The 15,288-nt window shown below is 43.8% G+C and overlaps 1 protein-coding gene across 5 annotated transcripts in view; it reads right to left on the reverse strand.

The window, feature by feature from the left end:
* tenm3 (teneurin transmembrane protein 3) overlaps positions 1 to 15,288 on the reverse strand; it is a 266,186-nt gene that overhangs the window by 235,014 nt on the left and 15,884 nt on the right. For all 5 annotated transcript variants that reach the window (XM_063475648.1, XM_063475647.1, XM_063475646.1 and 2 more), the window contains exon 2: positions 2,357 to 2,479. In XM_063475648.1, the coding sequence (XP_063331718.1) occupies positions 2,357 to 2,459 (103 nt within the window). In that variant the 5' untranslated portion in view covers positions 2,460 to 2,479. The remainder of the gene's footprint in view (positions 1 to 2,356; positions 2,480 to 15,288) is intronic.

Raw genomic sequence — 15,288 nt, forward strand, 5'->3', positions numbered from 1 at the left:
GCCTGCAGTGGGAGAACGAAGTGCTCTAATAGGGTGATATGGTACTACAAGGTCATTAAGATAAGATGGGGCCTGATTATTTAAGACCTTGTATGTGAGGAGCAGGATTTTCAGGATTTGGATTTAACAGGAAGCCAATGAAGGGAAGCCAATACAGGAGAAATCTGCTCTCTCCTTCTAGTCCCTGACAGTACTCTAGCCGCAGCATTTTGGATTAACTGAAGGCTTTTCAGGGAGTTTTTCCGACATTCTGATAATAATGACATACAGTCGTCCAGCCTAGAAGTGAGAAATGCATGAACTTGTTTTTCAGGTTCACTGAAATACCTTGTTGTATCTTAGCTGTTCCTAGGACTGTGCTCTTATGGAAAGAGATCTCAGATGTTGTTCCTGGGATCTGCTGGAGCCACTTGCCTAGCTTGGGGGTCATTGCACCGAGTGCTCCGATTACCATTGGGACCACTGTCACCTTCACACTCCTCATCGTCTTGAGCTCTTCTGTTAGCCCTTGGTATTTCTCCTGCTTCTTGTGTTCCTTTTTCCTGATGTTGCTCTCATTCTGTATCGCGTCTCCCATTTTGACCTCGGGATTTCCAGGCCATACTTGGCACAGATGTTTCTGTACACTATGCCGGCCACTTGGTTATGGCGTTTCATGTATGCCATGCCTGCTAGGGCTAGCAACTTGCACCCTGCTGTTATGTGCTGGATTGTATCAGGGGCATCTTTACACAGCCTGCACCTGGGGTCTTACCAAGTGTGATAGACCCCAGCCTCTATGGATCTTGTGCTCAGAGCTTGTTACTGTGCTGCCATGATTAGTGCCTCTAAGATGTCTTTCAGTCTAGCTTTGTCCAGGCACTGGTAGGATTTCTGGATGTTAGTCACTTCTTCTATCTGCTGGTGGTACATAACGTGCAGGGACCTGTCTTTCCATGATTGTTCCTCCTCTTGCTCCCATTTCTAAGGTTTCTGCTGCCTGAGGTATTCACTGAGCACACTGGTGGCGGCTTTCTGGTGTACTCGTGTTCGTTGTCTCATCCTGGACTGTGGTAGTGATACTCAGTAGTCCCCGGCCTCCTTTCTTCCACTTAGCGTACAGTCTCAGGGTGCTGGACTTTGGGTGAAACCCTTCATGCATGGTCAGGAGATTCCTCGTCTTGTATTTATACATATACCCACATAGCAAAATTGGTATGGCCCAGATCTAGCCCACACAATGTGCTTACACATGGCCCACATACCGCCACCAAAGGCATTTGGTGGCCCAGATCAGGTTTGCCAGATGTGGCCCACACATGGACCAGTACAAGGGCAGTTGTAGACACACTGGAGGTCCTGTGCTGGCCCATGTGCTACCTCTGGCAAACCTGATCTGGGCCACCAAAGGGCTGTCAATCTTTGCTGTATGTGGGCCATGTGTAAGTTGTGTGCAGCCACGGGTCAGTTGTAGACACACTGCTGGCCCTGTGCTGGCCCAGAACAGTTTCAGCTCTGGCTCCAGATGTCAGCCTAATGTGTACCTTAATCAAGCCATGTAATAACAACATGTGCCAGAACATAACAGTGCAAAAGTAACATGACGAAACTCTGTTCAAACAGTGAATGGACTGATTCTTATATAGTGCTTTCCTAGTCTCCCAGATTACTGGGAGTGCTTTATACAACATGCCACATTCACCCAATCACACACTGTCTGTAAACTGACTGCTTCCTAACTACATTCATACACATTCACACTCTTGACATGCAGACTGGCGGAGCCAGGGATCGAACCACTAACCTTCCCATCAATAGGTGACCTACTCTACCTCCAAGGTTTTGGATAATGTGTACACCCACAAACCTGTCAAAGCTGCATTTGACACGTTGGCTACCATAGCAGTATAGTATTGCAACATGGCATTTGGGTCTTCTAACTAAAATAGGAAAATAGGAACATAAATATTGCCATCATTGCCAGACCTGGCCCACATCTGGTTGACATACACTCTGCCATGACACCAGTCAGTCAGAAGTGCCAGCTTGATGCTGGATCCGGGCCAGACCTGTTTTCTAAGAGACTGGGCCACATAAACCAAACCACAATCGAGCCAGATATGGCATGCCATCACATAGACAGTGGCATGTATGCCAGGCCTGGCCCGTATCTGGATAACATACGTCTTATCATGCCAGAAGTCAGCCAGCAGTGCCGGCTTGATACCAGATCCGGGCCAGACCTGCTTGCTATGTGGGTATATATATATCAGTCAGCTCTTGGCTGACTCATGAAATGAATGGATGGAGAAACACATACATACATAATAAAAAAAACATAAAAGACTCTATGAATGTTCTAAATGAGCTGTCTCACCAGTGTATGGCCCCTCTTTGTCCTTCCGGCTCTTTGTTAGTGAGCAGTATGGACGTCGCTCTTTCACTTCCATAATGCTTCTTCTTATGCTGCTGGCAAACATACAGGCATACTGCTGTACAGCTGCATAGACAGAAAGATAAACAGAAAGAGAGAGAAAGACAGATGAATGAAAAACAAAGAAGAAAAAATGAGTGAGAGAGAGCTAGACAAAGAGTGAAGGGTTGTTGGTCCACCTACAATCACACATAGGGACAAAAACAGTGGTAATATGTTCCAATGGTCTTGTCCTGCAGTTACTGTTAAAGTTAAACATGACAGTGTAACCTGCCATTGCCAGGTACCAGAATGTGATCTTGACTTCATTAAAAAATCACAACCTGCATTCTCTTTTATTATGTCCTTATTTGTAACCTGCACAAATCTCTGACACCCAAAAGCTTAACTGGTGTGCTTACAGATAAAGATATACCAAAAGGCACATTCTGTGAGTCATGCAAAACTTCTGTGTTGACACAAACTCACACACATGAAGACACTGTAAACATGCAAAGTATAGTATAGTATATTGCACAGAAAAATTGATAATCGCATTTATTTCATGATTAGTTACACAAAATATCTGCAGCTGTTTGATTGGTTTTTTATTAAGTTTTCTTTTATTCTTTTGATGTAGTTTTAAAAATTTATATAAAAAGGAAAACACACGTAGATTTTTTCATTACAATGGAATTCCCTAAAATACTTTCAGCGTAACCCACGTGTATCCAAAGCTCTTCTAACATCTGCTTAATGTCTCTAAAATCAATACTGAAACCATAAAGTCAAAGTCTGCTCAAAGTCAGCTTTATTGTCAAAAACCATATGCACAGATCATACACAGGAATTTGAAGTTGCAAAGCTCCCATGGCCCTCAGTGTACACTAAAACAATATAAAGATAAAAAGAGGGAAGAGTTGAATGCAGGTCTGGAGTTCCTGTGTGTGAGAGCAAGGAATGAATTCAGCATCCTGACAGGCTGATGGATGAAGCTGTCTCTCAGTCTGCTGGTCTAGAGAGGCTCTTCAGTCTCCTTCCTGAAGAAGCTGTTGGACGGATGAGTGGAGTCACCTGTAATGCTGAGAGCTTTCTGAATGAGGCGGGAGCAGTAGAAGGTGCTCATAATGGGTGTAGAGGCTCTTGCTCTTCTCAGTCAGCAGAGGAAGTAGAGTCGCTGATGGGCTTTTCTAACCAGTGATGCTGTGTTTTTTAACAAGGGGAGATCTTCTGAGATGTGCTCACCCACGAACTTGGTGCTGCTTACCCTCTCCACATCAGCACCGTTGATAGTTAGTGGGGTGTGCAGGGTGTGAGTTCTCCTGAAGTCTATGATGTTCTCCTTCTTCTTCACATTCACGGACAGGTTGTTGTTGCTGCACCACTAAGCCAGATGTTTAACTTCACTCCTGTAGTAGGTCTCATTGTTATTGCTGATGTGACCTACCACAGTTGTGTCGTCTGCAAACTCGATGAAAAGGTTGGAGCTGTGTGATAGTGTGCAGTCATGGGTCAGCAGAGTGAAGAGAAGGGGGCTCAGCACACATCCTTGGGGAGCCCCCGTATTCAGTGTTCTTCTGTTGGAGGTGTTATTGCCAACGCGTACACAGTGAGGTGCTGATCCCCAGCAGATCCAGTTTGTGAATGAGTTGCTGGGGAATGATTGTGTTGAATGCTGAACTGAAGTCTATGAACAGCATTCTGAATCTCTAGTGTCCAGATGTGTGAGGGCTGAGTGAAGGGCAGTTGAGATTCCATCATCGGTCAAGCAGTTTGACCGGTATGTGAACTGAAATGGATCCAGTTTGGGGGGAAGAAATGTTTTAACTGGATGCATGACTAACTGTTCAAAGCACTTGAGGGTGAGTGCGACCGGATGGTAGTTCTTAAAGCAGGACGGAGGAGACTTCCTCGGTACAGGAATGATGGTGGAGGTTTTGAGGCATGTGGGAACGACAGCCTGGCTCAGTGATGTATTAAAGATGTCTGTGAAGACATCTGTGAGTTCTGCAGCACAGTCCCTCTGTGCTCGTCCAGGGATGTTATCAGGATCCTGGGGCTTTGCGTGTATTGATCCTTTCAAAGGATCTCCACACACTGTCTGGGGATAGTCTCACCACCTGGTTGCTGGGGGATGGGGTGGAGTGGGGGGTGGGGGGTCTTCTTGTATTTTTGTGCCTCAAAGTGAGTGAAGAATTTGTTTAGCTCATCTGGTAAAGAGGTGGAACTGACAGCGGTCTGCGGAGTGAGCTTGTAGTCTGTGATGGTCTGTATCCCTTGCCACAACCTCCGAGTATCTCTGCTGTCACTGAAGCTTTGAGAAATCCTCCTGGAGTACACTGGTCCCTCACTATAATGCGGTTCACATTTCGCGCCCTCGCTGTTTCGCTGATTTTTATTTTGTGCAATTTTGCATGGTTTTTTTTCTTACAGCGCATTGTGTTCTGTGTCCTGATTGGCTGTAGAGCATTGTCAATCACTCTCCTGCGTGCTGTGTCTCCTGTACAGTGCAGAATGCATTCAGCTTGCCAAATTTACATAATTCTTCGATCGCTAGCAGTGTGACTCTGAAGTGATGTACTGTATGCTTGTAAGTTTTCTCCCCATCAAACACAACAATGTCGATGAAACGTTCTGCACTGTCAAAGGCACCTGTGGTAGCACCCAAAAGGCAGAGGAAGATGCTAACCATCACACAAAAAGTTGGACTTCTGAAATGCTAAAGGAAGGTAGAAGTTACCGTATTTATTGGACCATAAGGCACACCGGATTATAAGGGGCATGAAGTGAAATAAAACAGTCAGATAAGTCAAACTTTACTCATTTATTCTTCTTGCTTCCTCTACTTCCGTACCATTGATTCATTAATGTTGAATTCTCTCGCAGCTGCTCTATTCCCATGTTCAAAACAGGGTTTGATCTTTGGTTTCATTCTATAATACTGGGCTGATTTTTCTACGAAGGTTTGAACTTTGAATGTGTTTAAACAAGAGAGAAAAATGTGAAAGTGTTCGTGCCTATCTGAGACAAGAGTATAAAGTGTGTAGTGAGGGGTTTTACAGCCTTAAAACATCAATAATAATATTAAAAAAATAAAGTTAGCTACTTCGCGGATTTCACCTATTGCGGGTTATTTTTAGAACGTAACTGCCGCGATAAACGAAGGACCACTGTACTGCCTTTTCGCCTCTCTGGTGCCACGTGACAGGTTTGCCCTTGCTGTTTCTAGGCCCACCTCATCTGCAGCTCTGAAGGCTGCATTTCTCACCCTCAGGAGCCTGTAGACCTCCCCTGTGACCCATGGTTTCTCATTAGCCCGGACAGTGATAGTCCTGGTCTCTGTGACATCATTGACGCACTTTGAGATGTAGGCAATGACAGTTTCTGTATATTCCTGCAGGTCTGTGATGTTGTCATGTGTGGCGGCCTGTTTAAAGATCTAACAGTCTGTGGTGGAAAGGCAGTCTTGCTGTCAGCCTTGCAGTTCAATTCAATTTAATTCAGTTCAGTGTTATTTATACAGCGCCAAATCACAACAACAGTCGTCTGAAGGTGCATTTATATTGTAAGGTAGATCCTACAATAATACATACAGAGACAAACCCAACAATCATATGACCCCCTGTGAGCAAGCACTTTGGCGACAGTGGGAAGGAAAAACTCCCTTTTAACAGGAAGAAACTTCCAGCAGAACCAGACTCAGAGAGGGACCGCCTGCTGCCACGACTGAATTGGGGTGAGAGAAGGAAGACAGGATAAAGGACATGATGTGGAAGAGAGCCAGAGATTAATAACAAGTGTGACTCAATGAAGAGAAAGTCAGTGCCTTTGAGGATCCTTCTGGCCACACACGTACCTGCTTACAAACTGGTTTGGTGATTTTGACCAGGAGCCTGTATGCTGGCATTAGCATAACAGTGATGTGATCAGAGGCACCACATGACTGTGTACAGCAGTCACATGGCTGCAGCTTTTCAGCTCAGCCAAACACTCCAACAACCACCACTGTTCGGGAGCTGGCTCACACTTCAAGCCGGCGAGGCGTGATCGCGGATGCTGGTGCATCCACCTCTCCTGCAGCGGCACCGCAGACCACGCCCCGCCACAGGGATATAGACAGCAACAAACAGCATGACTAAAAATTCTCTCGGTAGGTAGAACGGTCTGCACTTGATGATCATAAGCTCCAGCAGAGGTGAACAGTGTTTGTGTAACCCCTATAGACATGGTTACTAATATTTTTTTGCCTTATATTATTATTTCCGACACCCCTTGAACACTTCTTTGATTTTCCGTAGTCCAGTGAATGCAACATAAGCACGTTGCTGCATTAAGCTAGACAAAACGGAGCAAGACACGAGAGTAATTAATAATCTACACAAGCCTTTTATGTGTTTTGCTCTCGACCAAACCAGGTTAAGCGTGTGTTTGTTTCTTGGAAACTCCGACTGATTTTTTGTGATCCTGGATCTGATCTCGAAGTTGGTTCTGGATACGGATGGCGAGCCAGACCCTGTGAAAACTCTTGGCGAATCCAAAAGCAGTGTGGCCAGCTGTTCTGGATGCAGGAGTAGATCTACAGACGGAATTACTTCAAATCGCAGGATTTCAGATAAGCAAGAACAAACCACTTACTCCATATGGATTGTTCTTTGGAGGAACTATTGAACTCACAATATCCTGTTCATCAGGAGTCAGGTCTAAAGAGACTACTCATTTTATTTTATTTTGCTTTTATTTTCAAAAGAGTGCTCTTCTCTGTTAAATTTCTTTGTTGTTTAGAATGGCTAATTGCACCATTGTAACATTGTAATAAACCTGCTGGCTGTTCAACATTCAATTCTCTCAAATTTATTTTACTCCTCTCAAATCTAGTCTATAAGCCTAGCCTAACTATACTAAGCAGGTGTTACATAAAAGTGGCGAGCCAGCCAGGAGAAGTTTGGCTATTTCATGCCTCTAATCCAATCATTTGGCACACAGTTTGGCAGTTCTGTGACAATTTTTGCACAGTCTTCCACTGAAATAACATGGATGTCATTGAATGTGAACATATCAAAGTACCAAATGCTGTACTAATCAGTGGGCTTTCTGGTACAGAGACTGATGAATAAGTTGTTAAGTTTTTGCAACACTATGGTTCTATTGCACAAACAGTGCAAGTTCTGACTCTGACTTTAAAGATACAGCCATAGTTGAGTTTGAGTATGGCACAGCCATTGAGTCAAACCAAAATGCTGCAGAAAAACTTTCAGCCTATGTGCACAGGCTCCAGACTACCCTTGACAAAGTGGTAGAAGTGGAAGGAATCCCAGTCAGTGTTTTCGATCGGCAGCTTTTGAAACAGTTCTGTAGGGAGTGCTGGGATGATAACCTAATTGCTAGCCTCTATCAAAAGAAATCCAGTCCACCCTCCTTTTCTGAGCTGCTTTTATTATTGCGAACAGAGGAAGATAAGCAGACAGCCAAGTCAACTCGCATGACGCAGCACTTGGGACTTTCAAAAGTAAAGGTGCAGTCCAATCCTTTAAATGTTTACCCAAACACTGAGTTTCAAGCTGCTGCTGACAACTCAGCTCAAACATCCACCAAGAAACTTCAAAAGCAAATTGCTCAGCTGCAAGAACAATTAACTTCCTTAAAAGCTTCAATGGAAACCATGGTTGCAAAGAAACCTCAGGCAAAGTCCCCCAATGCTTTAAAGAAACAGCAGTGAAAGGAGGCACAAACACAGAACTCGCAGTTGAAAAGTGAAGGCTTTGGCAAGAACAAAAAGCCTCGCTCATGGTTCTGTGGCGATGATGGCCATATAGCTCCCTCTTGTGACAATCAGCTGAATCCCAGTACTGTTGAAGCCAAGCGAAAAGAGCTAAGGGCAATACAAAAAGCTTGGAAAGACCAAAGTAACTTTGACTTAAACTAGTTACTGTTTCAGCTGAGGGACAAACTAGAACTAGAAGCGACACAAGTCCCACTCAAAACCCCCCAACAAAACAGTCTCGTGCACAAACAAGTAAGCATCATTCCAGTTTTCCAAAGGGCTTGATTGGCAAGAAGTGCACGGCTAATGTCAACATAGCTGGAGTGAGTTGCAATTCTTTGTTAGACTCAGACATTTATCTGATCTACCCATCCAGCTGATCAGTGACGTAGATGTTGAGGACAATGGACAAGTTGTACCTTATCTAGGGTATGTAGAAGTTCCAATTGGCTTTCCAAAAAGAGTTTGTCGAGTCTGAGCCCCAAATTTCTACATTAGCTCTCATTGTCCCTGATGTTCCAGCACAGACTTGCCAGTCTTAATTGGTACAAATGCCCTTGATGTTTTATATGAGGAACAATGTAGGGACACTCCCATTTCATCAGCAGTCTATAGCTATAGTCAGATTTTAAAAATCCTTGAACATAGACATGAAACAAAAAGCACAGGAAAGCTTGGACTAATGACACTGAGAGGCAACACACCTTACATTATACCAGCTCATGAAAAGGTTTGCTTAGAGAGTTATGCCCACCAAGTTCACCACCCACCGACAGATGGGCAGTTGTAGAGCAGCCAACTTCCTCAGCCCTTCCGGGAGGAATCTTTGATGACAGTACCATCACAGTACCACATCAAAGTCCTTACAAGCATCCTGTTTGGATCAGAAACAAAACTGATCATGACATCATGCTTCCTGGCAACAGCATCCTTGCTGAACTACACACTGCAGACCAAGTTTTTGAAACTCAAATCATGTCGAGTGCAAACTCTGCGGGTTGTTGTAGCCTGTCTGCAGACTCATGTTCATCTCCCAAGGATTAGTTGACCTTTGATTTTGGTGATTCACCTCTGCCCGAGGAATGGAAGTCGGGTCACACAGAGTCTTAGTGGCTACAGTGATGTTTTTGCATGTCACGATCTCGACTTTGGCCATGCCACTAAAGTTAAGCTTAAGATCAAGCTTAAAGACGAAACGCCTATAAAACAGAGATTGCAGCCTATTCGTCCAAATGACTACGAAGCAGTCAGGAAACACCTTAAAATGCTTCTCGATGCTGGGGTAATAAGACAATCAGAATCTCCCTTCTCATTCCCCATCGTTGTGGTCAAGAAAAAGACTGTTAACGTCTCAGTCTGGATTACCGTAAACGTAATGTGCAAACAGTCAAAGACGCCAAACTCCGAGGAGACCTCCGCCCTATCTGGTTCAAACTGGTTCTCATGACAGCTACTACCAGATAGAGATGGAGGAGGAGGATAAAGCCAAAACAGCCTTCGTATGCCCACTGGGGTTTTATGAGTTCAATTGAATGCCCCAAGGCATCACAAATGCTCCCAGCACCTTTCAGAGGTTAATGGAGAGGTGCTTTGGAGACACTAATCTCAAGGAGGTACTCGTCTTCCTAGACGATTTGATTGTTTTCTCAGACTCCCTCGAGGAACATGAACAGAGGCTAAAGCATGTTTTGGACTGTCTTCGTGAATATAGTTTAAAGTTGTCCCCCCAAAAATGTTGCTTTTTCCAGACATCGCTTAAATATTTAGGCCATTTTGTCTCCAAAAATGGTGTGCAGACAGACCCTGAAAAGGTTGCTGCCATTAAGGCCTGGCCAGTACCACAGAATTCGAAACAGCTTAAGTCGTTTTTAGGGTTCACAGGCTATTATTGCCGATTTGTTAAGGATTATTCAAAGATAGTCCGGCCCTTAAACGACCTCACATGTGGCTATCCACCTCTCCGAAAAGGCCAGAAACAAACAGGCACTTCCAAATATTTCAAACCTCGAGAACCCTTTGCAGACAGATGGACACCTGTTTGTCAGCCAGCCTTTGAATGCATAAAGGAGAAGTTAACATCATCCCCTGTATTGGGTTTAGCAGATCCAAAGCCTCAATATGTTCTGCACACTGACGCTAGTACTACAGGCCTCGGCGCCGCTCTTTATCAGGAGCAGGATGGTAAAATTTGTGTCATTGCCTATGCTAGCAGGGGACTGACACCAAGCGAGACCAGATATCCAGCTCATAAGCTAGAATTTCTAGCTCTGAAATGGTCCATTGTCGAAAAATTCCATGATTACCTTTATGGTAACGAGTTCATGGTTGTAACGGCTAACGAACCGCTTATATATATTCTGACCACGGCAAAACTTGACGTAGTGAGCTATCGCTGGTTAGCAGCGTTGTCTACCTTCAACTTCCAAATCAAATACAGAGCTGAAAAGGCTAACCAGGATGCCAACACCCTATCGCGGCGGCCTCATCAAACTCTGGCTGCAGATAGTCTGGCATTGGAAGAGGAAAACAGGATCCAACAACTCACCTCACGTCTTCTCAGATCCCTTCCAAGCTCTAACAATGTATGCCCTGACACCATAGCAGCTGTATGTAATAAGTAAATGGCCTGTATTTATATAGCGCTTTACTAGTCCCTAAGGACCCCAAAGCGCTTTACATATCCAGTCATTCACCCATTCACACACTGGTGATGGCAAGCTACATCGTAGCCACAGCCACCCTGGGGCGCACTGACAGAGGCGAGGCTGCCGGACACTGGCGCCACCGGGCCCTCTGACCACCACCAGTAGGCAACGAGTGAAGTGTCTTACCCAAGGACACAACGACCAAGACTGTCCAAGCTGGGGCTCGAACCGGCAACCTTCCGATTACAAGGCGAACTCCCAACTCCTGAGCCACGATCGCCCCCACAATAAGCATGTTCTCAATGAGAAAAGTGAAAACTCACCTTATGTCATTCTGGTTGAGTCCTTGGCTATGAGTGCTGATGCCATTCCTGATGCATACAGTGATGTGAGATGCGCTTAGTGAGATACTAAGCAGGTGTTACATTTGCAAGCCACAACAGCGTTACGACACCAGACATCGTTGATGTAAACACAGAGTCCCTCTCCACGAGTCTTACCCCCTTCAGCGAGACCTCTGTCGCTGACCTCTGCCAAAAGCATGTTAGCCAGTTGAGTTGAATGGCACTGTCGGGAATGTTATTGTTAAGCCAAGTTTCTACAAAGATGAAGACACAGCACTCACTTCAAAGTGGACCGACGTAAGCGTACACGATCCAGCTTGTTGTCCAGGGAGGGCACGTTGGACAGTACGATGGTGGGAATAACAGGTTTGTGTGGTTTAGCTGCTAGCCTACTCCAGACAGCTCCGTGCTTACCCCTCTTCCTCCCACACCACCTGAGACGTTTCCACTGTGGGCGAGATCTAGCAGCGGGGGTTGCTGATGGTAGATGCCCCTGAAGCAGTCCACAGTTCCTCAGTGTAATTTGTAGCTCTTCCATGTGTGAAAAGTTTGTGGATTTGCTTCTGTTGATTTTGAGCAGGAGCTCACGACTGTAACAGTGTTTTTGTAAAAAACAAGAAAAACAGCAAAACAGACACGGGAACACTGTTCTGTTCGGACAGAGAGCAGTCGCTGCATGTGTCTGCGCTGCCATCTTGAAAAGATAAAAAAGATAAACATCTATAAGCCACAACAAAACCAAATTTGAAGAGGATAACATGAGCCAGCTTGTTAAAATGCAATGTTCTGCTGGAAAACTGACATTCATTTTAGTGTTACTTTGATAGGTACTTCATCCAAACATTACTGCAGCCTAAGTATACTCCTAACTCTATGGCAATAGCATTGTCCCAGTAGGATAATGGGTCCACCATAAAGAGATGTGTTCTGGAAAAGCCCAAAAAGCTAATTCTGTTCATCTGGGTGCAGCGCTTTAAGGACAGAAACGAATCAACTTTTTGGGATTTCCTTACCTGGATGATTGGGCAGGCATCAAGACTGTTCTGGAAAAGCTTGAGTAACACAACACCCATGGCACTAAACTAGCCTCAAAACTTTGTCATTCAAACAGGTCTTTTGTGTATTTCCATGGTGGCAGTGAGGTTTGACAAAGTCCACATATGGTGATAGTGTCATAAATCAGAAGACCAACACATCTAATATAATACTACCCAGTCTGTTCCAAGCTAATGACAAGCTGTCCTGAAAAAAAAAAAGAATAAATCATAATAACAATACATTTATTTGCATAGCACTATTCATAGCACAGAGTTACAAAGTGCTTCACAGTTTGAATAAAAGTTAAATTCGACACCTCACTGCATCTCTTGACTTCACTGAGTTGACCCACATGACAAAGCTAGCTACCAGGTATGAGCGAAACTAAGAGAGAACACTAAGCATTTGCTAGAGGTCTCTCTCTCCTGGTTAGGAGCCATGGATCTGGTGGATGTAACAACATGCAGGGAGTTTACAGATATACCAAGAGTAATTTAAATAACCTAGTAATGTTTAAACATTCTGTAGCAGTACAGTTAGAGGGAAAATAAATATGTAAATTAAAGTCACCTTATAAATAATATTGTCAAATTTCACAACAACAGATGAGAGCAGATTAGAGAATTTATTCAAGAAATCACTGAAGGGTTTGGGAGGTTGCTAGATATTACAACATACTGTATATTCACACAAATATTTGTAGGATAGTTATTCAAAGGACTAAAATGAGCAAGAGTAAGTTTAAGTCAGGGGTGTCAGTCATGCCCCCCGATACAATTATATCCGGCCTGCGAGATAATATCATGTGTCAGTTATTAATGGCCCGTCGGTATGTTGGAGCTGAATCCTCAGACCTGCTGAGAATCCACGCAGGCAATGCTGGGACTTTATTTTGATGGCCACACCATATAGCCAATCACATGCAAAGACAGACATAGATACCATTATGTAAAAAAAAGGAAGTGGGCAGACATCTCCAGGCAGCAAGTGTAGTGGTACAGGCCGGTTATACAGAGAGATGGGGAGCTGGATTTAAATGCAAGCTTGTCAGGAAAAAGTGAAGATATCAGCGAAAACGTAAAATGTGCAGCATCTGGCTGCAATGATACTGGAGACTGCAAAGCCGAGTGCAGAATTTATAGAATTAGGAGCTCTCTAAAGCATCCATTTTTATTTTCATCCATTTTTCATTGTGGAGAACAAAAGGTTTCAAATTTGTCCAGGACCTTAAACCTCATGTGTGTTTTCTTAATCATGTAGAAAAACTGTTAAACATGTAACTTCTTTACACTGACAGAAAGGGGAGTTTCTCTTGTCCACCCCACTTAAGATCAAAGTATAAGTATGTGGCTTGCAAAGTAAAATGAGTTTGACACCCCTAGTTTAGTTATCTTATCAAAATTTAAAATTTGTAATTAGATGTTTCTGGGCTTACGCAGTGGCATTTCTCCAGTGGTCACCGAAGCCACGTCAGAAACGTCACATCACTCTGGAGAAGATGACCAGGTGAGAACTCAACTGGTCATTCAGGTGTTTGAGCTTTCAAAACCATGGTGCATCCACATTCTCCACTGGGTCCAGCTTCAGTTTTTGGATGCCATCCTGTAGCAGTGATTATGCTTGTAGGCAATGTCCACACCTGTCTCAGTCCAGTTCTTCATACTTGGAAATGATGTGATAATTTTGCATGTCCATCTCCTGCTTTATGAGTATCAACAATTATTTTTCTCAGGTCTAAATTGCTTTCTTTAATTTTTGGTGTTTTTAAGTGGCATCTCCAAGCCTTGCTGAACTTTTTATATTGTGCGTAAATTGGAAGATAAGCCTCAGTTTTTACAGTTTTTACAACCATTGAGCATTATCAGGTTAAAGCACATCACTACATGTGTGCAAACAGAAATTATTTATACTTTTTGCCTCACCTTTACATACAACTCTTTTAATATTTTTTAAATGTTGCACTAGATGCTTCTGGTAGCCATCAGCAAGTTTCTTGCATAGTTCTGCCTGGATATTTAACCAATCCTCTGGGCAGAATTAATAAAGTTTATTTAAATTGGTTGGTTTCCTGCCATAGACCCAGCTTTAAAGTGCACTCCCCAAATTTTCAATAGGGTTGAGGTTGAAGGCCATTCCAGAAGCTTAAGTTTACCCTACTCGATCATTACAAAACCAGTTTTGATATGTGCTTGGGATCTTTTGGAGTAGCAGATTCTGCATTGCATTGAGTCAGGGCTACAACCTATTCTCCTCTCGGCAATCCTCGCTGCCAGCACTCAGCCTTAGTGCTGTGCAATTGCAAGAGCTTGCTTCAGGCTGTTCACATCTGCACGCCTTTACCATCTGTCTGCAAGGTCTAGTGAGTGCAAACAGCAAGCTCCCCACGCAAATCGCTTGTTTAACCGGCATTAGCCGGAGTACTGTCCCTGAAGTTGGCCTCCATTTTTGTTGACGGCTGCAAAATTGCTTCCTCCTTGGGCTGCCCTTCATTCCTCAGGCTTCAAATGTGTCTTTTAATCTTTGCACAAGAATTCAAGAATCTGCAAGGTAAGTCCAGTTTAAATAGTCTCTTGCTGTCATCTCCAGGATGTGATTTTGGATTAGAAAGAAAAAAGTTCTGAAATCTTCTGATGTAAATTTATGCGTTTTTTTTAGTGATTTTGCTTGACCTTGGCATTTCCAGCCAATCGGTTAGTCATTTAGCACTGCAGTGATCATCTTAAGTAAGCTTTGAATATTTTCTATTACAAACCCTTCCCTAAACCCAGACACCACATAATTTAGCTCAATACTTGCATCTGTCGTATCATTTAAATATAAACGGGTCCACTGTAATGACTCATAAACAGCGCTTTATTTGGCCATTCGTACTCTCTTCGACATAACATTCCATTTGTGTTCACAACCATCGGTCTCGCCCCCTAGCTGCTGTCATACCTAACTACACTGACTGGCTCTGTTAACATCCTACTGTGCAATGCAATTACACCACATCTCCCCTTTCTAGAATCAATGGGTAGACTACCATTGACTCAACAGATCTTAGAGGGTTATTCTGCCTCTTTGGCTGGAAGGTCTGTTCCTATTCTCACCTGTAAGAAGTATAAT

This window comes from Pelmatolapia mariae, linkage group LG6 (assembly GCF_036321145.2).
Source record: "Pelmatolapia mariae isolate MD_Pm_ZW linkage group LG6, Pm_UMD_F_2, whole genome shotgun sequence".
Classification (NCBI taxonomy): Eukaryota; Metazoa; Chordata; class Actinopteri; order Cichliformes; family Cichlidae; genus Pelmatolapia; species Pelmatolapia mariae.